General features: G+C 38.9%; 1 protein-coding gene across 5 annotated transcripts in view; it reads left to right on the top strand.

The window, feature by feature from the left end:
* Positions 1 to 23,254, top strand: part of galt (galactose-1-phosphate uridylyltransferase) — a 104,869-nt gene that overhangs the window by 19,648 nt on the left and 61,967 nt on the right. For all 5 annotated transcript variants that reach the window (XR_012051024.1, XR_012051023.1, XR_012051025.1 and 2 more), the window contains 3 exons: positions 87 to 135; positions 15,568 to 15,697; positions 17,974 to 18,030. Coding sequence is in view for 2 of the 5 variants with exons in the window: in XM_072915371.1 (XP_072771472.1) it covers positions 87 to 135; positions 15,568 to 15,697; positions 17,974 to 18,030 (236 nt within the window). In the remaining 3 variants the exon portion in view is untranslated. The remainder of the gene's footprint in view (positions 1 to 86; positions 136 to 15,567; positions 15,698 to 17,973; positions 18,031 to 23,254) is intronic.

The following is a 23,254-nucleotide window of genomic DNA, read 5'->3' as shown; positions in this document are numbered from 1 at the left end:
CCTTTTGTGTATTTCAGCTGCACAGTACTCAGTGAGAACTTCCATTTTGATTGAGGGGCTTAAAATGAAATTGTTGTGCACTTTAGGTTCAGACCAACATCCATTGTTCCAGTCTAAAGCTGCCAGAGGGGTGTGGTAAGAAACATGCCAATTTATTTAAAGTGATACATCGGTTTTTGTAAGTTGTTCCAACAAGCCGACAAAAACTGTATGAAAACCGAATCAATCACATCAACATTTACCATCAATCCATCCATTTATTTTCTATCAATCAATCAATCAATGTTTACTTATATAGCCTTAAATCCCAAGTGTCTCAAAGGGCTGCACAAGCCACAATGACATCCTCGGCTCAGATCCCACATCAGGGCAAGGAAAAACTCAACCCAATGGGATGACAATGAGAAACCTTGGAGGGGACCGCAGATGTGGGGGACCCCCCCCCAACTCTCTTTAGATTGTGCAAAAATGCTTGCTGTTATTTTTTTATATTGGAATAATTCCTCTTTTGGACTAATTAGGGCCCGCATGGCCCATTGCATAAGGACAAGGGAGTCCTTATGCAATGGGCCATAAGGACCTATTGAATTTCTAAGGTTTTATTATTATTATACCGGCCGCCTCTTTGAGCTGTAATTTGACCCACTTAACATGCTTCAAAACTCACCATATTTGACCCACACATCAGGACCTGCGAAAATTGCCTTTTAATAAAAAAACCGAACCCCAAAACTCAAAATTGCGCTCTAGCGCCCCCTAGGAAAAAAAAAACTAGACTGCCTGTAACTCTCACTAGGAAGGTCGGAGAGACATGAAAAAAATACCTCTATGTAGGTCTGACTTAGACCTACATTTCACAATCGTACATTGTCGGGCAAAAATCAACAGGAAGTTGGCTATTCCCCTTCAAGACAAAAATGTACTAAAAACAGTCACTTTTGCCTCTTTGAGCTGTAATTTGACCCCCTTAACATGCTTCAAAACTCACCAAACTGAACGCACACATTACTACTGTTACCCCAGGTGGCCCTTGACAAAGGCCTAGTACCTGACTGCGGAGCAGGCGGAAGACGGTAGATTTAAGAACTACCACAACGGCTGGATGGCGGAAGAAGGCTGCAGCAGAAAAGGGTCCCCAGTCGTCTTGGACTCCATGCCACTGGACCCTGACCCGATATTGTCAAGGATCGTGTGGTGACTGTCTGTGCACCAGTCTCCCCACGTTAAACAAAGTCACGCACAGGCATCCTCCATAAAGGGATACACCCCTACCAGGAGGATCGTCATACTCGTTCGAGTGACCGCCGATGACTGACACATCAGGACTGGCAAAAATTGCAATCTAATAAAAAAACCTAACCCCAAATTTAAAAATTGCATTCTACTGCAATTTTTGAATAAAACGCAGAAAAAACTGCTCCTCGGAAGAAAAAAATGACAAAACTGCCTGTAACTCCCACTGGGAAGGTCGGAGAGACATGAAACAAAAACTTCTATGTAGGTCTCACTTAGACCTACATTTCATAAATTGACAACCCCCAGCAAAATTCTACAGGAAGTTTGCTTTTCCCCCTTCAAAACATCATTTTTGTAAAAACCGGTCACCTTTCATCAAACATTATCTCCTCTGAGCGCGTTTGTTGTTTCGGCTTCAAACTAACACAGGAGAGAGATTGAACCCTTATGACTAAAACTGGACACAAGTATTGGGACACTTAGGACTAAAACTTGACAAAAGTATTGGGCCACTTGGGACTAAAACTTGACAAAAGTATTGGAACTCTTTGGACTACCACTGGACAAAAGTATTGGGACGCTTACACTGGCCAAAAGTATTGGGACACTTAGGACTACAACTGGACAAAAGTATTGGGACACTTAGGACTACAACTGAACAAAAGTTTTGGGATACTTAGGACTGCAACTAGACAAAAAAATTGGGACTTTTGGTATTAAAACTTGACAAAAATATTGGGACACTTAGGACTAAAACTTGACAAAAGTATTGGGAAACTTCGGACTACCACGGGACAAAAGTATTGGGACACTTAGGACTACGACTGGAAAAAAGTATTGGGACATTTTGGACTACCAGTGGCCAAAAGTATTGGGACACTTACACTGGATTAAAGTATTGGGACACTTAGGACTACAACTTGACAAAAGTATTGGGACACTTATGACTACCACTGAACAAAAGTATTGGGACACTTTGGACTAAACGTAGACACAAGTATTGGGATACTTAGGACTTCCACTTGACAAAAGTATTGGGACACTTACACTGGACAAAAGTATTGGGACACTTAGGACTACAACTTGACAAAAGTATTGGGACACTTATGACTACCACTGAACAAAAGTATTGGGACACTTCGGACTACCACGGGACAAAAGTATTGGGACACTTAGGACTACGACTGGAAAAAAGTATTGGGACATTTTGGACTACCACTGGCCAAAAGTATTGGGACACTTACACTGGATAAAAGTATTGGGACACTTATGACTACCACTGAACAAAAGTATTGGGACACTTCGGACTAAACGTAGACACAAGTATTGGGATACTTAGGACTTCCACTTGACAAAAGTATTGGGACACTTACACTGGACAAAAGTATTGGGACACTTAGGACTACAACTTGACAAAAGTATTTGGACACTTAGGACTAAAACTGGACAAAAGTTTTGGACACTTATGACTAAAACTGGACACAAGTATTGGGACACTTAGGACTAAAACTTGACAAAAGTATTGGGCCACTTGGGACTAAAACTTGACAAAAGTATTGGAACTCAAAAATCAACAGGAAGTTGGCTATTCCCCCTTCAAGACAAAAATGTACTAAAAACAGTCACTTTTGCCTCTTTGAGCTGTAATTTGACCCCCTTAACATGCTTCAAAACTCACCAAACTGAACGCACACATCAGGACTGGCAAAAATTGCGATCTAATAAAAAAAACCTAACCCCAAATTTAAAAATTGCGCTCTACTGCAATTTTTGAATAAAACGCAGAAAAAACTGCTCCTCGGAAGAAAACAAATGACAAAACTGCCTGTAACTCGCAATGGGAAGGTCGGAGAGACAATAACTTCTATGTAGGTCTCACTTAGACCTACATTTCATAAATTGACAACCCCCAGCAAAATTCTACAGGAAGTTTGCTTTTCCCCCTTCAAAACATAATTTTTGTAAAAACCGGTCACCTTTCATCAAACATTATCTCCTCTGAGCGCGTTTGTTGTTTCGGCTTCAAACTAACACAGGAGAGAGATTGAACCCTTATGACTAAAACTGGACACAAGTATTGGGACACTTAGGACTAAAACTTGACAAAAGTATTGGGCCACTCGGGACTAAAACTTGACAAAAGTATTGGAACTCTTTGGACTACCACTGGACAAAAGTATTGGGACGCTTACACTGGCCAAAAGTATTGGGACACTTAGGACTACAACTGGACAAAAGTATTGGGACACTTAGGACTACAACTGAACAAAAGTTTTGGGATACTTAGGACTGCAACTAGACAAAAAAATTGGGACTTTTGGTATTAAAACTTGACAAAAATATTGGGACACTTAGGACTAAAACTTGACAAAAGTATTGGGAAACTTCGGACTACCACGGGACAAAAGTATTGGGACACTTAGGACTACGACTGGAAAAAAGTATTGGGACATTTTGGACTACCACTGGCCAAAAGTATTGGGACACTTACACTGGATTAAAGTATTGGGACACTTAGGACTACAACTTGACAAAAGTATTGGGACACTTATGACTACCACTGAACAAAAGTATTGGGACACTTTGGACTAAACGTAGACACAAGTATTGGGATACTTAGGACTTCCACTTGACAAAAGTATTGGGACACTTACACTGGACAAAAGTATTGGGACACTTAGGACTACAACTTGACAAAAGTATTGGGACACTTATGACTACCACTGAACAAAAGTATTGGGACACTTCGGACTACCACGGGACAAAAGTATTGGGACACTTAGGACTACGACTGGAAAAAAGTATTGGGACATTTTGGACTACCACTGGCCAAAAGTATTGGGACACTTACACTGGATAAAAGTATTGGGACACTTATGACTACCACTGAACAAAAGTATTGGGACACTTCGGACTAAACGTAGACACAAGTATTGGGATACTTAGGACTTCCACTTGACAAAAGTATTGGGACACTTACACTGGACAAAAGTATTGGGACACTTAGGACTACAACTTGACAAAAGTATTTGGACACTTAGGACTAAAACTGGACAAAAGTTTTGGACACTTGTGACTAAAACTGGACACAAGTATTGGGACACTTAGGACTAAAACTTGACAAAAGTATTGGGCCACTTGGGACTAAAACTTGACAATAGTATTGGAACTCTTTGGACTACCACTGGACAAAAGTATTGGGACGCTTACACTGGCCAAAAGTATTGGGACACTTAGGACTACAACTGGACAAAAGTATTGGGACACTTAGGACTACAACTGAACAAACGTTTTGGGATACTTAGGACTGCAACTAGACAAAAAAATTGGGACTTTTAGTATTAAAACTTGACAAAAATATTGGGACACTTAGGACTAAAACTTGACAAAAGTATTGGGAAACTTCGGACTACCACGGGACAAAAGTATTGGGACACTTAGGACTACGACTGGAAAAAAGTATTGGGACATTTTGGACTACCACTGGCCAAAAGTATTGGGACACTTACACTGGATAAAAGTATTGGGACACTTAGGACTACAACTTGACAAAAGTATTGGGACACTTATGACTACCACTGAACAAAAGTATTGGGACACTTCGGACTAAACGTAGACACAAGTATTGGGATACTTAGGACTTCCACTTGACAAAAGTATTGGGACACTTACACTGGACAAAAGTATTGGGACACTTAGGACTACAACTTGACAAAAGTATTGGGACACTTAGGACTAAAACTGGACAAAAGTTTTGGACACTTATGACTAAAACTGGACACAAGTATTGGGACACTTAGGACTAAAACTTGACAAAAGTATTGGGCCACTTGGGACTAAAACTTGACAAAAGTATTGGAACTCTTTGGACTACCACTGGACAAAAGTATTGGGACGCTTACACTGGCCAAAAGTATTGGGACACTTAGGACTACAACTGGACAAAAGTATTGGGACACTTAGGACTACAACTGAACAAAAGTTTTGGGATACTTAGGACTGCAACTAGACAAAAAAATTGGGACTTTTAGTATTAAAATTTAACAAAAATATTGGGACACTTAGGACTAAAACTTGACAAAAGTATTGGGAAACTTCGGACTACCACGGGACAAAAGTATTGGGACACTTAGGACTACGACTGGAAAAAAGTATTGGGACATTTTGGACTACCACTGGCCAAAAGTATTGGGACACTTACACTGGATAAAAGTATTGGGACACTTAGGACTACAACTGAACAAAAGTTTTGGGATACTTAGGACTGCAACTAGACAAAAAAATTGGGACTTTTAGTATTAAAACTTGACAAAAATATTGGGACACTTAGGACTAAAACTTGACAAAAGTATTGGGAAACTTCGGACTACCACGGGACAAAAGTATTGGGACACTTAGGACTACGACTGGAAAAAAGTATTGGGACATTTTGGACTACCACTGGCCAAAAGTATTGGGACACTTACACTGGATAAAAGTATTGGGACACTTAGGACTACAACTTGACAAAAGTATTGGACACTTATGACTAAAACTGGACACAAGTATTGGGACACTTAGGACTAAAACTTGACAAAAGTATTGGGCCACTTGGGACTAAAACCTGACAAAAGTATTGGAACTCTTTGGACTACCACTGGACAAAAGTATTGGGACGCTTACACTGGCCAAAAGTATTGGGACACTTAGGACTACAACTGGACAAAAGTATTGGGACACTTAGGACTACAACTTGACAAAAGTATTTGGACACTTAGGACTAAAACTGGACAAAAGTTTTGGACACTTATGACTAAAACTGGACACAAGTATTGGGACACTTAGGACTAAAACTTGACAAAAGTATTGGGCCACTTGGGACTAAAACTTGACAAAAGTATTGGAACTCTTTGGACTACCACTGGACAAAAGTATTGGGACGCTTACACTGGCCAAAAGTATTGGGACACTTAGGACTACAACTGGACAAAAGTATTGGGACACTTAGGACTACAACTGAACAAAAGTTTTGGGATACTTAGGACTGCAACTAGACAAAAAAATTGGGACTTTTAGTATTAAAACTTGACAAAAATATTGGGACACTTAGGACTAAAACTTGACAAAAGTATTGGGAAACTTCGGACTACCACGGGACAAAAGTATTGGGACACTTAGGACTACGACTGGAAAAAAGTATTGGGACATTTTGGACTACCACTGGCCAAAAGTATTGGGACACTTACACTGGATAAAAGTATTGGGACACTTAGGACTACAACTTGACAAAAGTATTGGGACACTTATGACTACCACTGAACAAAAGTATTGGGACACTTCGGACTAAACGTAGACACAAGTATTGGGATACTTAGGACTTCCACTTGACAAAAGTATTGGGACACTTACACTGGACAAAAGTATTGGGACACTTAGGACTACAACTTGACAAAAGTATTTGGACACTTAGGACTAAAACTGGACAAAAGTTTTGGACACTTATGACTAAAACTGGACACAAGTATTGGGACACTTAGGACTAAAACTTGACAAAAGTATTGGGCCACTTGGGACTAAAACTTGACAAAAGTATTGGAACTCTTTGGACTACCACTGGACAAAAGTATTGGGACGCTTACACTGGCCAAAAGTATTGGGACACTTAGGACTACAACTGGACAAAAGTATTGGGACACTTAGGACTACAACTGAACAAAAGTTTTGGGATACTTAGGACTGCAACTAGACAAAAAAATTGGGACTTTTAGTATTAAAACTTGACAAAAATATTGGGACACTTAGGACTAAAACTTGACAAAAGTATTGGGAAACTTCGGACTACCACGGGACAAAAGTATTGGGACACTTAGGACTACGACTGGAAAAAAGTATTGGGACATTTTGGACTACCACTGGCCAAAAGTATTGGGACACTTACACTGGATAAAAGTATTGGGACACTTAGGACTACAACTGGACAAAAGTATTGGGACACTTACACTGGATAAAAGTATTGGGACACTTAGGACTACAACTGAACAAAAGTTTTGGGATACTTAGGACTGCAACTAGACAAAAAAATTGGGACTTTTAGTATTAAAACTTGACAAAAATATTGGGACACTTAGGACTAAAACTTGACAAAAGTATTGGGAAACTTCGGACTACCACGGGACAAAAGTATTGGGACACTTAGGACTACGACTGGAAAAAAGTATTGGGACATTTTGGACTACCACTGGCCAAAAGTATTGGGACACTTACACTGGATAAAAGTATTGGGACACTTAGGACTACAACTTGACAAAAGTATTGGGACACTTATGACTACCACTGAACAAAAGTATTGGGACACTTCGGACTAAACGTAGACACAAGTATTGGGATACTTAGGACTTCCACTTGACAAAAGTATTGGGACACTTACACTGGACAAAAGTATTGGGACACTTAGGACTACAACTTGACAAAAGTATTTGGACACTTAGGACTAAAACTGGACACAAGTATTGGGACACTTAGGACTAAAACTTGACAAAAGTATTGGGCCACTTGGGACTAAAACTTGACAAAAGTATTGGAACTCTTTGGACTACCACTGGCCAAAAGTATTGGGACACTTAGGACTACAACTGGACAAAAGTATTGGGACACTTAGGACTACAACTGAACAAAAGTTTTGGGATACTTAGGACTGCAACTAGACAAAAAAATTGGGACTTTTAGTATTAAAACTTGACAAAAATATTGGGACACTTAGGACTAAAACTTGACAAAAGTATTGGGAAACTTCGGACTACCACGGGACAAAAGTATTGGGACACTTAGGACTACGACTGGAAAAAAGTATTGGGACATTTTGGACTACCACTGGCCAAAAGTATTGGGACACTTACACTGGATAAAAGTATTGGGACACTTAGGACTACAACTTGACAAAAGTATTGGGACAAATTAGGAATAAAACTGGACAAAAGTATTGGGACACTTAGGACTAGCACCTGCCAAATATGCGGGCCCGACCAATGCTGCTTGCAGCTTTAATTGGCAATAGATTTTGCTGAAATCATACAGATTTGATATCAATGCACTGCTCTCCACCTAATCTAGTAGCTCTCTTCAACTATTTGAACTATCACCCAGTCACACCCCTCACACATTAGTTTGTTTTTCCTCTGGTCCTCCTGCAGTGTTACATCACCTCTAAGAATAACTTTAAAAAAAACAGCAATATTTACACTGATCATGCTTATGAAACAAACCACTGGCATATTTTATTGAGGCTTTCAGCAAACATTGTGTGCAAGGAATGACTGCAGAGGTTCACGTTTTACATTTTAAACATGCTTAACAGGATAGCCACTCCCTTCCTGTTGCACACAAGCCTCAATAAATGAAGTCCACAGCCACAGCTTGCTGACTTACACACAAAGTTGCCTTACCCTCAAACCTCAATGGTGCACTGGTAGCAAACACACATTTAAACATGTTTCTGACTATCTATGCAGTTCTAGTAACAATTGTAATGATTGCATCTGGCAGCATAGTTAGGTAGAGACTCAGTCACAGATTAAAATCCCAGCTAGTGCATCTTAAAACCTCCAATGAACTGTTCATATTACACACAAGCATACCTGCCAACTATTCCGGTTTTCCCGTAATTAGTACGGTTTTCATCAACCTATTCCGGGTTACGGTTGCAGTGATAAAAAATACGGTTTTTCATTAATTAAAAAAAAAATTTTTTTTTTAAGTTTTATTCACGAAATCGCGTAACAACAATCACAATCGACACTGCTTCCCGTAACTTCCTATCGAGCCATTCCGAATGCCATGCGCGAGGCTATTTATAGCACCGCTGCCAAGCACGAGGCACCAGTTGCCATTGTTTCCAAACGAGCGAACGATCATGGAATCAGCCGGAGAAAAATCGCATACGAGTCTTAAACCGAAAAGAACGAATTGCACCTTGTGCAGACAAGATTTTTCGATCGGACACGGAGGAATTAGCGATGTAAAAGACCACGTCGGGACAAAAAAACACAAGTCTAATGCCGTTGCTAGCGATACAAGTGGAAAACTTTCAACGTTTTTCGTCGCCCAAACAGATTCTTTGGATGTGATAAATGCCGAAGTTTTATTTACGGAGGCAATAATTGAGCAAACAAAAAGGTAATGACACCAATGTTATCTATTGGAATTGTTTAGTACTGTTATACTGTTAAAAGTGTTTATACTATTTATGCTTTCAAGTCCAAGTTGAAGAAATCTTGTTAAATGTTGACAGCATAACTACCAAAATACAGAAGTATGTCCTTAATATTTTTGCAGTGCTATTTCTGTTGAAAAGTTCAAATGATTACATTAGAGATGTGATGTGCCACTTTTCAAGTGTCTGATGGCTTCAATTAATTTTCATGAATTTTTCATATTTTGAATTCTTTTGAAAGGCTTACAAAAAAACTACATTTGAATTGTAATTCCATGCTATTGACAGGACTATTAATTTTAATGAAGTTAGCTTACCATGTTTACAGTATGATAATTGTGATAGAAATGGGAATTTTAGGCACAGAATATTTTTTACAATTGAACAAGGCAGTAGATTATACAAGCTTGGACAGGAAGTTAATAATGACACCAATTTTTTTTTTAATGGAATTGTTTACAAAATTTAATTTTTTTTTTAAAAGGAACAAACTAAAGGTGCGCACAAGGCGGAAGTACAAACTTGACAAATGAAACAAATACTTGCACGTGGGCAAAAAACTACAGAAGTATGTCCTTAATATTTTTGCAGTGCTATTTCTGTTGAAAAGTTAAAATGATGACATTAGAGATGTGATGTGCCACTTTTCAAGTGTCTGATGGCTTAAATTAATTTTCATTAATTTTTCATATTTTGAATTCTTTTGAAAGGCTTACAAAAAAACTACATTTGAATTGTAATTCCATGCTATTGACAGGACTATTAATTTTAATGAAGTTAGCTTACCATGTTTACAGTATGATAATTGTGATAGAAATGTGAATTTTAGGCACAGAATATTTTTTACAATTGAACAAGGCAGTAGATTATACAAGCTTGGACAGAAAGTTAATAATGACACCAATTTTTTTTTAATGGAATTGTTTAGTACTGTTTTACCATTTGTTTACTGTAAAAAGTGTTTATACTGTTTATACTTTCAATGAACAAATTGAAGTCTTGTGAAAGGTTGACAGGATAACTGGCATTAACTGTCAAAATAATTTCAAACTATTGAAGTTAGCTTACAGAATAAACATGTCAATCAACCCATATGATTTTTGCTGTAATATTTTTGTTTTGAAAAGTCACTGTGACTGATAGAAAAGTGATGGTTTTAGCAACATTTTAACCTGTCTGAATGCAATCAATCATTTTGCGTCGGGGGGCCTGACCTACCGGGGCCTGCGGCCCATGGACCCTGGCTACTAGGTTTTTCTGATTTCAAAAGTTGGCAGGTATGCACAAGCACAGCAGATAATGAGGCAGGGACTCTGGAACGTTGCAGTGATTTTTGTATTGATGTTAAGTTTTCCACGCCGTAAAGTGGTTCTTTATTTATTTTCGCCATGCAATGTCGCGTGTGTGCATGTGTGCAATCACCTTGTGTTTTTGTAGTCGGCTAACGGCGTCGAGGAAAGAAGGAACTCACAACAAAAAGTGCAGCAACATTCAGACATCCAATTAGTGAAACCGCCTCCGAATGCGAAGTGATTATTTTTTTGGATAAATGTCACCGAGAGCAAAAAAAGAAATCAGCATTAGAGAATTACCATTTATAATGACTAATTAATACCTTCAATCTGGAGACAATGCAAGGGACCGTAATTAGGCTCACTTTATAGGGGGACTTTTTAATTGATGCATTTAATCCACATTAACCACAGTAATCAAAGACAACCAAAATGGATGGATAATAAGACAGCAAGTTTATGCTTCAGACTGCAGTACTTTGTGTAGTGGTGGCTCCAGGGTGACGTTCTCTAAGGCAGGCTCTCGTAATACAGGGCACAGCGCCCCCTAGAGGCACGCTAAACAATACCTGTTTCTCAGCTCTGTTCCGAGGGCTGCACTGGTACTCAGATGTAGTTGACTTGTGGCTGTAATGCCACGAAGCTAATTGAAATAGTTCATCTAAGTTAAGGACAGCTCCAACATTAATGTTGGATGCAAATGGAAAGAGTTAATCTAAGTTAAGGACAGTACAGTGAATGTATATGAAGGCCTACAGTATGTGTATATGTATGTTTGTACAGTGAATGTACAGTATATGTACAGTATGTCAGTGACGTGCGGTGAGGTTGATGGCTGGTGAGGCACTGACTTCATCACAGTCAGATTTACAAACATATGAACCCTAAAGAGTATCTTATTCACCATTTGATTGGCAGCAGTTAACGGCTTATGTTTAAAAGCTCATACCAGCATTCTTCCCTGCTTGGCACTCAGCATCAAGGGTTGGAATTGGGGGTTAAATCACCAAAAATGATTCCCGGGCGCGGCGCCGCTGCTGCCCACTGCTCCCCTCACCTCCCAGGGGGTGATCAAGGGGATGGGTCAAATGCAGAGGACACATTTCATTACACCTAGTGTGTGTGTGACAATCATTGCTACTTTAACTTAACTTTAACTTTACACATACAAACTGTAGCACACAAAAAAGCACATTTAATAAAAAAAAAACGTTATTATGGTCTTACCTTTACTTAGAAATTAAGTCCATGCGCCGCAACTAAAGCCCTCACTTAAACTTTCCACGTGCAAGATTGAATCTATTTAAAAAAGTGTAACCGAGGGTTTATAAATGTGGCCTATACTGTATGAAACTACAAAATAACAAACACGGAGGCTCCAGTTTACACGAGGACCACTTTATTTACCTTCTTTCAAAAACCTCCGCAACGTGACATCACTTCCGCTCTTAGCGCCTTCAAAATAAGAGCTCAAGGCATATACCGTATAACAGCGCATAACAGGAACTTAACATCACAAAGAGGAAAGCCCATGAAAATAGGTTACAAAAGTTATTTAATAAGAAGCCAAAAAGTGCAAAAACAATAATGTTCATGTTGGAGGAGTTGTGAATTAGGTACACCTGCAGTCTGCAGGTGTATCTAATGTTGTGTCCCTGCAGTCATTCACAACTCCTCCAACACCAACATTATTGTTTTTGCACTTTTTGGCTTCTTATGAAATAATTTTTTAAATAGATTCAATCTTGCACGTGGAAAGTTTAAGTGTGGGCTTTAGTTGATATAACAATTCTACGGCGGGGGTGCAGGAGGCGAGCCTCAGCCAGTGCGTCTTTTGCAGCCGTTTTATGATCGCTCAGCACAAGAAATACTTTACACACATACAGTTGTTGACAAAATACACTGTACATTATATACCTCAGCTAACTAAACTATGGAAATGTATAATATAGTTCATATAGCAATACAGTCTCACTGCACAGCAGGCCAGCAGTTAGCCGAGTCATTGCGCAATCCATGTTGAGGCACTGAGTGACGTGCCTCAACTGGCTGCTGTTCACCGCACCGTCTCTTCTCAGTATTTGAACGGCAAATGTGAAAATTCAGCGATTTTGAATAAAAATGATCTAAAACTGGTGAAGTTAAATGGAAAATAACTTTATAGTATAATCACTGGATACATATAACAATTTAATTTGTTTTTTTTCTTTTTACATTTTTTTTCTTTCCATGATGGCAGGTGAGGCCCCGCCTCACCTGCCTCTAGTGACTGCACGTCACTGCAGTATGTGTATATGTATGTTTGTACAGTGAATGTATATTATACATGTATGTGTATATGTATGTTTGCACAGTGAATGTATATTATACATGTATGTGTATATGTATGTTTGTACAGTGAATGTATATGTACATGTATGTGTATGTTTGTACAGTGAATGTATATGTACAGTATGTGTATATGTATGTTTGTACAGTGAATGTGTGTGTGGATGTATGTACCGGTACCGTGAGTGTGTATGTATGTACTGTATTTGTCTATGTATGTGGGCGTGTATGTACCTGTGTATGTGGGTAATATGATACTTCAAATGCAGCTACTGCCATTTTGAGGAGTCAGTTAAATGTACATCAGGAAGTTGCCAACACCCGCTGCTGTTCATGCCGATGTTTTTTACCTTCTGCTCCGCGGTTATTTGCTTTTATAATCCATTTAGGAGAATCCGAAGTGAAGTGATAAGATGCATTAATCGAAGCATTTACAGTATATCTGGAGTTCATTTGAACAATCAGCTCATTGGCAATTTTCTTGTAGTTTACACTTTTAGTAGTATATTATATATATATTCACCTCTTGAGAAGACTGGTTCCTCAGGCACCAATTCAGGCTCCAACGCCCCCAGCGAGGTGACATTCCACGTCCCAAGAGCTAGTTTCTGTAGCCAAGGATCATATTGCCAAGGGCCCTGCCTTCGACTGCCGCCCAGCTCCCAAAACACCCCACTTCTATTGCCCCTCCTAAGGTGGGTGAGCCCATTTAAGGGGGGACCCACGTTGCCATTCCGGGCCGTTGCCCCATGAGGCAGGTCCGGCCACCAGACGCTCGCTTTGGAGGCCCACCTCCAGGCTTGGGCGAGGGAAAAACTGCGTTCCTGTTCTTGTCTTCTCATAGAAGTCTCTGAGCTGCTCCTTGTCTGGTCTCTTACCTAGGACCCCTTTGTCATGGGAGACCCTACCAGAGGGCAACATAAGCTTCAGGCAACATAAAGTCCTCTACCGCGATAAGGTAGCAGCTCAGAGAGGAGCCAGCTCCACACTTATGATGTATTCATCACACCGGCAGCAACAACAATGTGTAATTACTGTCTATAGTCTGTGCCTTTTTATCCTATCTAAGGCTGAAACGACGCGTCGACGTAGTCGACGTCATCGGTTACGTAAATACGTCGACGCCGTTTTTGTGCGTCGGCGCGTCGCATATTTACGTCACTCTACTTTACTGTCATGGCGGAGCGCAAAGCAGACGATGCGAGCGAGGGGAAAAAAGCACGCCAAAAGTCGTCAAAAGTGTGGGAGTATTTCAATAAACGGCCTAATAATGTTGTTGCATGCACACTGTGTCGAGCGGAAATGGCCTATCATAGCAGCACAACGGCTATGAACGAACATTTGAAAAGAAAACCCCCGACAGCGTTCTTGCCATCACCATCAACAAGTCAATCGTCCGCGTGCGTATACGTTGTCATTATTACACAAAAACATGAATGTGTCATTTGTATCTGCGTTGTATATTCATAAACTAAAGCACCGTTTCGCTCTGAGAGGCGCGTTTGGCGTGCCTGTTCAGTGTTTACAAAGACGCGCTCCCCTTTAACGCTGTGGAGAGGCGGCGGCGGCGAGCGAGCGGCGAGGCGGGGCGCGCCGGGAGCGACGCCGCAATCGTGCCCAGGTGCGCGATCCGCGCAGTTGGAAGAGAAAAGACTTTGTGTAAAATGAAAAGATTGTAAACCTGGCAAAGCCGTCTGGCGTTCAGTCTGTCGGTCCTGAAAGAACCCCACGGCACAAGACGTGTCACAAACGCTAACGTTAATTAGTTGTGCAAATACCTTTTACAACATTAACAGTTACATATACTATGTACAAACCAACAATTAACTTTCACTTTAATCATGCTATCATTGTTGTGTTATTAAGCAAAATAAGCAATACTTTTACTTTTGTTGAAATGTTTACACTGTACACTTTTTTGTATTGGATGTTTAGCTTTATTTTTGCACATTTTAGCAAATAAGCAATACTTTTACTTTTGTTGAAATGTTTACACTTGTTACAGAATATTTGCGTTTTGCACTTTTTTGTATTGGATGTTTATCTTTATTTTTGCACATTTTAAAGCAAAATAAGCAATACTTTTACTTTTGAAATGCTTATACTATTCCAGAATATTAAGATTTGCACTGGATGTTTACTTTTATATTTGCACATTAAAAAGCAAATAAGCTACTTTTAATTTTGTTAAATGTTAAAAGTTTTAAATGTTTACATTGTTACAGAATATTTTGTCATGTTGTTGTCAATGTTGACTGAGTGGCCATACTTTTTTTTTTGTAAATAAAAGCCATGCCTTTTGAAAAAACTGGCCTACATTTATTTTTTCCTCTTCATTTTAAATATAAAAAAAAATCGGTAAAAGGAAAAATAATCTATAGATTAATCGAAAAAATAATCTATAGATTAACCGATTAATCGAAAAAAATAATCTATAGATTAATCGATAGAAAAATAATCGTTAGCTGCAGCCCTAATCCTATCTGACATGTTGTATCTCTTCACATTTCCTGTCATTTTTAGTAAGGTCATATGTTTCCATCCCTGGTCTGATGTCACACTCCCTCTCATGAAGAAAGAAGAGGTTGTCAAGGTGATTGACAAGTGGGCAGAGCTTGTGGAAGAACTAGGTGCCACCTACCCCTGGGTTCAGGTAAAGGATACACTTAAGTCTCCACTTATTGTAATAACAACACATGAATGTACAATATTGTTTTTATGGTAACAACTTCACTTAAATAAATGATTTATTGATGATGATGCAATGGCTGTAGTATTGTTTTTCTTCATTGAATGAACGTAAAACTATTAACACATTAGATGGCTACCTTTCACATTTGAATTGATACAGCACAAATTTTTTTGGGGTACTTTAGTGCGTTCAAATGTGCTTATAAATGTTGTTGTTTTTTTATTCATTTTTTTTCATTCAACACTGTGCTGTGCTGTCAAGTTATCTTGTTTTGTTACACTATTTAGTACTGTACTGTACTGCATTGTATAGTAGACCTTGCATGCAGTTGCAATTCTTAAAGGACTGTTGTGTGTAGACGACTTCTACTGTTTGATTGTAACATGCAACCTTCACGTACTCGTCATTACCAAATTGGGAGGTGTCAAATTCGCAATGTAAAATCGGTAATGCAGCATGCATACCTGCCAACTACTCCGGTTTTCCCGTAATTAGTACGGTTTTCATCAACCTATTCCGGGTTACGGTTGCAGTGATAAAAAATACGGTTTTTCATTAATTAAATTTTTTTTTTTTTTTTAAAGTTTTATTCACGAAATCGCGTAACAACAATGACAATCGACACTGCTTCCCGTAACTTCCTATCGAGCCATTCCGAATGCCATGCGCGAGGCTATTTATAGCACCGCTGCCAAGCACGAGGCACCAGTTGCCATTGTTTCCAAACGAGCGAACGATCATGGAATCAGCCGGAGAAAAATCGCAAACGAGTCTTAAACCGAAAAGAAAACTGCAGTCATTCCGTGAAGAATATTCAAAAGCCTATCCGGGAATAATTATCCGTTCCAAAAAGGGTGAAAACTACGCGAATTGCACCTTGTGCAGACAAGATTTTTCGATCGGACACGGAGGAATTAGCGATGTAAAAGACCACGTTGGAACAAAAAAACACAAGTCTAATTCCGTTGCTAAATTTGGATTTTAGCCACAAAAAGGTAATGACACCAATGTTATCTATTGGAATTGTTTAGTACTGTTATACTGTTAAAAGTGTTTATACTATTTATGCTTTCAAGTCCAAGTTGAAGAAATCTTGTTAAATGTTGACAGCATAACTACCAAAATACAGAAGTATGTCCTTAATATTTTTGCAGTGCTATTTCTGTTGAAAAGTTCAAATGATTACATTAGAGATGTGATGTGCCACTTTTCAAGTGTCTGATGGCTTCAATTAATTTTCATGAATTTTTCATATTTTGAATTCTTTTGAAAGGCTTACAAAAAAACTACATTTGAATTGTAATTCCATGCTATTGACAGGACTATTAATTTTAATGAAGTTAGCTTACCATGTTTACAGTATGATAATTGTGATAGAAATGTGAATTTTAGGCACAGAATATTTTATACAATTGAACAAGGCAGTAGATTATACAAGCTTGGACAGAAAGTTAATAATGACACCAATTTTTTTTTTTAATGGAATTGTTTAGTACTGTTTTACCATTTGTTTACTGTAAAAAGTGTTTATACTTTCAATGAACAAATTGAAGTCTTGTGAAAGGTTGACAGGATAACTGGCATTAACTGTCAAAATAATTTCAAACTATTGAAGTTAGCTTACAGAATAAACATGTCAATCAACCCATATGATTTTTGCTGTAATATTTTTGTTTTGAAAAGTCACTGTGACTGATAGAAAAGTGATGGTTTTAGCAACATTTTAACCTGTCTGAATGCAATCAATCATTTTGCGTTGGGGGGCCTGAACCCCCCACCAGGACTTTGTCCCCTGGACCCTGGCTACTAGGTTTTTCTGATTTCAAAAGTTGGCAGGTATGACATGACTATGGCCAATCTCATGTAAATAGCACCGAAAAGTGAAGCCTTACTGAACTTTTCAGCGCCTTCTTCCTTTGTTGGCCTGAGTCCACTCGAGTGCTTGACTGCAACCGATGTGACGTCACCTGCAAAAAAGTTTGATTTTGCATGACTCGGTACCCGATAAAAGTACGGAATTTGGTACCCATCCCAACATACACTACAATTTTAGTGTCAGATCATAATATCCTTCCGAGAACCATTTGTGTTAAGTTGAACAAAGCTTCCCCCCTAAGTTATGTAACTGACAGAAGAAATAGACTACAAACAAATGTCTACTGCAGATTCTCAGAAGGAAATATCAATTTGTAAAAACACAAATCTAACTTTCCTCATGTTTTTTGTTTGTCCTTTAGATATTTGAAAATAAAGGAGCCATGATGGGTTGTTCCAATCCACACCCTCATTGTCAGGTAGACAAAGACACACATTTGGCTCTGTATTGTGTGTAAATGGCTGTGTTTACATTGGAAAAGAGCTCAAACACGGCAAACATGGTGTTAGTTGGGCTTGACAACAATGCTGATAATGAAGCCAAAGGTAATTCATTTAAAATGTATGATTGCAACTTCAATTTGGTGACACCTAGGTACCTCTCTGAAATAAAAAGTACAGTTTAACAACTGTTTGTACATTTGAAATATGACAGTTGACACAAAATCAGCAGCCGTCCTTTTCTCAGGTCAATATCTGGATCTTGTCAACAGAGGGCAGTATGAGACTTCAGTCTTTGTCACATCATAGGTTTTCCTCTCTGTTGTACCTCAGAACTATTTATGTACATACATGAGAAATTACACTTCATGGGACTTGCTAAGTGATAAAGATTTATAGACCATTACAAGCACAAATTAAAGCTGCAAGCAGCATTGGTCGGGCCCGCGTTTTTGGCAGGTGCTAGTCCTAACTGTCCCAATACTTTTGTCCAGTGATAGTCATAAGTGTCCCAATACTTTTGTCTACTTTTAGTCTGAAGTGTCCCAAGACTTTTGTCTAGTGTACCTACCTTGTCTGCATTGTGTGGGCACGTTGGTGCTTCCTGCTTTTAAGCAGCCATCTTAAAAAAACAGCAGCGCAGCAGCATCAGCGCAGCGGGTCTTTGAAGGGTCATAAAATCAAAACCGGAGCAGTTAGAAAAAAAGCTCTTCTGTCATTGTAATCACAAGGGTTCAATCTCTCTCCTGTGTTAGTTTGAAGGCGAAACGACAAACGCGCTCAGAGGAGTTCGTTTTTGAAGAAAGGTGACCGTTTTTTACAAAAAATTTGTTTTGAAGGGGGAATAGCAAACTTCCTGTTGATTTTTGCTGGGGGTTGTCAATTTATGAAATGTAGGTCTAAGTGAGACCTACATAGAGGTTTTTGTTTCATGTCTCTCCGACTTTTCCAGTGATAGTTACAGGCAGTTTTGTCATTTTTTTCTTCCGAGGAGCAGTTTTTTCTGCGTTTTATTAAAAAATTGCGGTAGAGCACAATTTTTAGATTTGGGGTTCGGTTTCTTTATTAGATCGCAATTTTTGCCAGTCCTGATGTGTGCGTTCAGTTTGGTGAGTTTTGAAGCGTGTTAAGGGGGTCAAATTACAGCTCAAAGAGGCAAAAGTTACTGTTTTTAGTACTTTTTTGTCTTGAAGGGGGAATTGCCAGCTTCCTGTTGATTTTAGCCCGACAATGGGTTGTACTTGTATAGCGTTTCTACCTTCAAGGTACTCAATGTACTATTATGAATTGTAGGTCTAAGTCAGACCTACATAGAGGTTTTTGTTTCATGTCTCTCCGACCTTCCTAGTGGGAGTTACAGGCAGTCTAGTTTTTTTTTTTCCTAGGAGGCGCTAGAGCGCAATTTTGAGTTTTGTGGTTCGTTTTTTTTTTAAAAAGGCCATTTTCGCAGGTCCTGATGTGTGGGTCAAATATGGTGAGTTTTGAAGCATGTTAAGTGGGTCAAATTACAGTTTAAAGTGGCGGCGGAAGAATAAAGAATAAAGAATAAAACCTTACAAATTCAATAGGTCCTTATGTCCCATTGCATAAGGACTCCCTTTGGGAGTCCTTATACAATGGGCCATGCGGGCCCTAATTATCCATGTTTAAAAAGTAGGATATTTGGTTCCTTTAGGCTGAAATGGTTTGTCTAGTGTCTACGTCCATCCATCCATTTTCTACCGCTTGTCCCTTTCGGGGTCGCGTGGGTGCTGGAGCCTATCTCAGCTCTGTTCAGAGGGAAGGCGGTGTACACCCTGGACAAGTGTCTCCACCTCATGGCATTCACACTCACATTCACACAATAGGGCCAATTTAGTGTTGACAATCTGTTTGGGAAAAATCATATTCATTCAGGCAACACGAAAATAATCAATTGAAAGAAAATCATCACACTTTTTCACTTTGTTAATATTTGTGTACATTTGCAGTTGCATTAATAACTTTACATTAGTTTGTAACAATGCATACTTGTTATTATGTAATTATATATTTAACCTTTTGTTTTTGTAGTTAATAGTAATGAACTGAAGGTATTTCTAACATAATATACTTATTTATTTCTCTACTTTCTATGATTTTAAGGCCTATGTCAGATCATATTAAACACTAAGATATAATACCTTTTTTCAAGAACAAACTATTGCGGGATTTGAGACAGATAGGTACTTACCGTATTTTCCGCACCATAAGGCGCCCTGGGTTATAAGCCGCGCCTTCAAATAACGGCATATTTCAAAACTTTGTCCACCTATAAGCCGCCCCGTGTTGTAAGCCGCATCTAACTGCGCTAAAGGAATGTCAGAAAAACAGTCAAATAGGTCAGTCAAACTTTAGTAATATATTAAAACCAGCGTGATGTGGGCGCGCATGGAGTCGTATATCAACATGGACGGAGCTGCGTAAAAAAAGCCACCCGGCCTCTTCGCGTAAACTTAAACTTACCTTAACCACTCGCTCATCTTTTCTTCATCCATCCCTTCGAGTTAGCTTTTATGATGACGCCGGCTGGAAAGGTCTCTTTTGGCAAGGTCTTCCTTTTGAATATCACCATGGGTGGAAGTTTCTGGCCATTAGCATGGCAAGCTAGAACCACAGTGAAGGATGACTTCTCATTCCCTGTGGTGCGAATATTCACCGTACGTGCTCCCGTTGTATCCACAGTGCGGTTCACAGGAATATCAGTTGCTGTGAAATAGTAATCCGTGTGCGGATGGAGAGATTGCGTCTTTTCATGAACCGGATCCCGGTCGCTTAGTAGGAGCCATTTTGTGGTCTTTACAGATGTAAACACACAAAGGAAATGAAACGTACGGTAATATCCGCGCGCTTTTTCTTCTTCTACGCGGGCGGGTGGTTGCTTACAGTAGAAGAAGAAGCGCTTCCTGTTCTATGGGGGCGGGTGCTTACCTTGGCGGTTGCTTGCGTAGAAGAAGAAGCGCTTCCTGTTCTACCGGGAAAAAAGATGGCGGCTGTTTACCGTAGTTGCGAGATCGAAACTTTATGAAAATGAATCGTAATATTAATCCATATATAAAGCGCACCGGGTTATAAGGCGCACTGTCAGCTTTTGAGAAAATTTGTGGTTTTTAGGTGCGCCTTATAGTGCGGAAAATACGGTACCTCCTAAAGAACGAGCAAGCTGAAGATAGAGCAATGTTAACTTTTAATACACAGCTTGTCTCGTGGGAATAGATGCTCATCTTTGTTTGTCTCTTGTATATCATTTCTCCATTTCTCCTTGAGTCAACAGTCTGCTACTAGATAGGAAATACATCTAGTGTCCACAGAAGCACAGCTGCACAAACACACCCGCAGCTACAGATGTTGGAAAGCGCCCGGATATGATAGGACCCACACACACTGTCTCACACACACCCACATACACACACACTGTCTCACACACACCCACAGGCAGGCAGCATTATTTAGTATCTACAAATATATGCATGTGTACGATCGAAATGACAGACCAATGAAATAATTATAACATAATCACAATGTGTGTGTAGCCTTTAAATATGCACACTCCATTCTGGGTGAATAAGTGAAGGGGTGTTTAATCTGAAAACAATTAGCCATTCCGTCCGAGGCAGTGCCGCATAGCATGCAAAAACAGCATCAAATGCCTCTGGATATTACTCCACATGGGATATTTCATTTCATTTTAATTCCCATGTCACACACATTAAACAAAGAGCTATTATTAAGCCGATCCCTTCCCATTGCTTGTAGAGATGGGATTTATGGCTCTTCCAATGGAACCGTTTAGATGACTGGCTCGTTATTATAGTTTTATTTATCAAGGAAATTACTGGTAGCAGTTATAAGATAAGATGTTGATCACAATAGTTTAAATGTTCACCAATATTTCCTAATTGGTGAGAATTATTGTGAAATATTGAATGTCATTTTATTTTTGTTTTTCTTGTAATAAATCCATAAAGTGGTGCCTTATCCCCATGTTTTGACTGTAACATCATTATTTTTAATTTTTTTCTCACCTAAAAAAAACTTTGTAGCGCAAGAATGTTTGAACAATGCTGAAAAAAATACACAGATGATAGGTAAGAATAAACTGTAAATACATTTGTGGTCAAGAACATCATGTCATGGCTGTATTATCATGTTTTGTTTTAAGTCATGTTTTGTTTAGTTTCTGTCTTTTCACTCCCTTGTCTGGTCACCATAGCAACCATTAGTTTTCACCTGTCACGTCACGCACCTGTTTCACGTTTTGAGTCACGCACCTGCTTTCACTAATCATGTCCATAGTATTTAAGTTCATTCATTTTCTGTTGTTCGTCCTGACGACCTCAACACATTTATGCTCTGTTCATGCCTGATACTTCTTTTCATGTCAATTCCTCAAGCCAAGTAAGTTTTTGTTCCATATTTATAGTCTTTTTGGTTTCATAGTTTGTTCTCCGCCATTGTGCGTGTTTTTTTGTTTGTACTTTTTGCTATAGTCTTTTGGTTTTATAGTTTATTCTCCGCCACTGTGCGCGCTTTCATTTATTCCTTTTTTTTGATAATAATAAATCATGTACCTTAATTCCCGTCTCGCCCGTGCCAACTTTCCATTGCATCCTGGAAAAGCAAACTCCCAAGACCAAGCCTTGACATCTTCCAATGGAACCGTTTAGATGACTGGCTCGTTATTATTGTTTTATTTATCAAGGAAATTACTGGTAGCAGTTATAAGATAAGATGTTGATCACAATAGTTTAAATGTTCACCAATATTTCCTAATTGGTGAGAATTATTGTGAAATATTGAATGTCATTTTATTTTTGTTTTTCTTGTAAAAATTCCATAAAGTGGTGCCTTATCCCCATGCTTTGACTGTAACATCATTATTTTTAATTTTTTTTCTCACCTAAAAAAAACTTTGTAGCGCAAGAATATTTGAACAATACTGAAAAAAATACACAGATGATAGGTAAGAATAAACTGTAAATACATTTGTGGTCAAGAACATCATGTCATGGCTGTATTATCATGTTTTGTTTTAAGTCATGTTTTGTTTAGTTTCTGTCTTTTCACTCCCTTGTCTGGTCACCATAGCAACCATTAGTTTTCACCTGTCACGTCACGCACCTGTTTCACGTTTTGAGTCACGCACCTGCTTTCACTAATCATGTCCATAGTATTTAAGTTCAT

Source organism: Nerophis lumbriciformis, linkage group LG20 (assembly GCF_033978685.3).
Source record: "Nerophis lumbriciformis linkage group LG20, RoL_Nlum_v2.1, whole genome shotgun sequence".
Taxonomy (NCBI): Eukaryota; Metazoa; Chordata; class Actinopteri; order Syngnathiformes; family Syngnathidae; genus Nerophis; species Nerophis lumbriciformis.
Note: the sequence above shows the minus strand (reverse complement) of the source record. Positions and strands in the feature narration are given on the sequence as shown.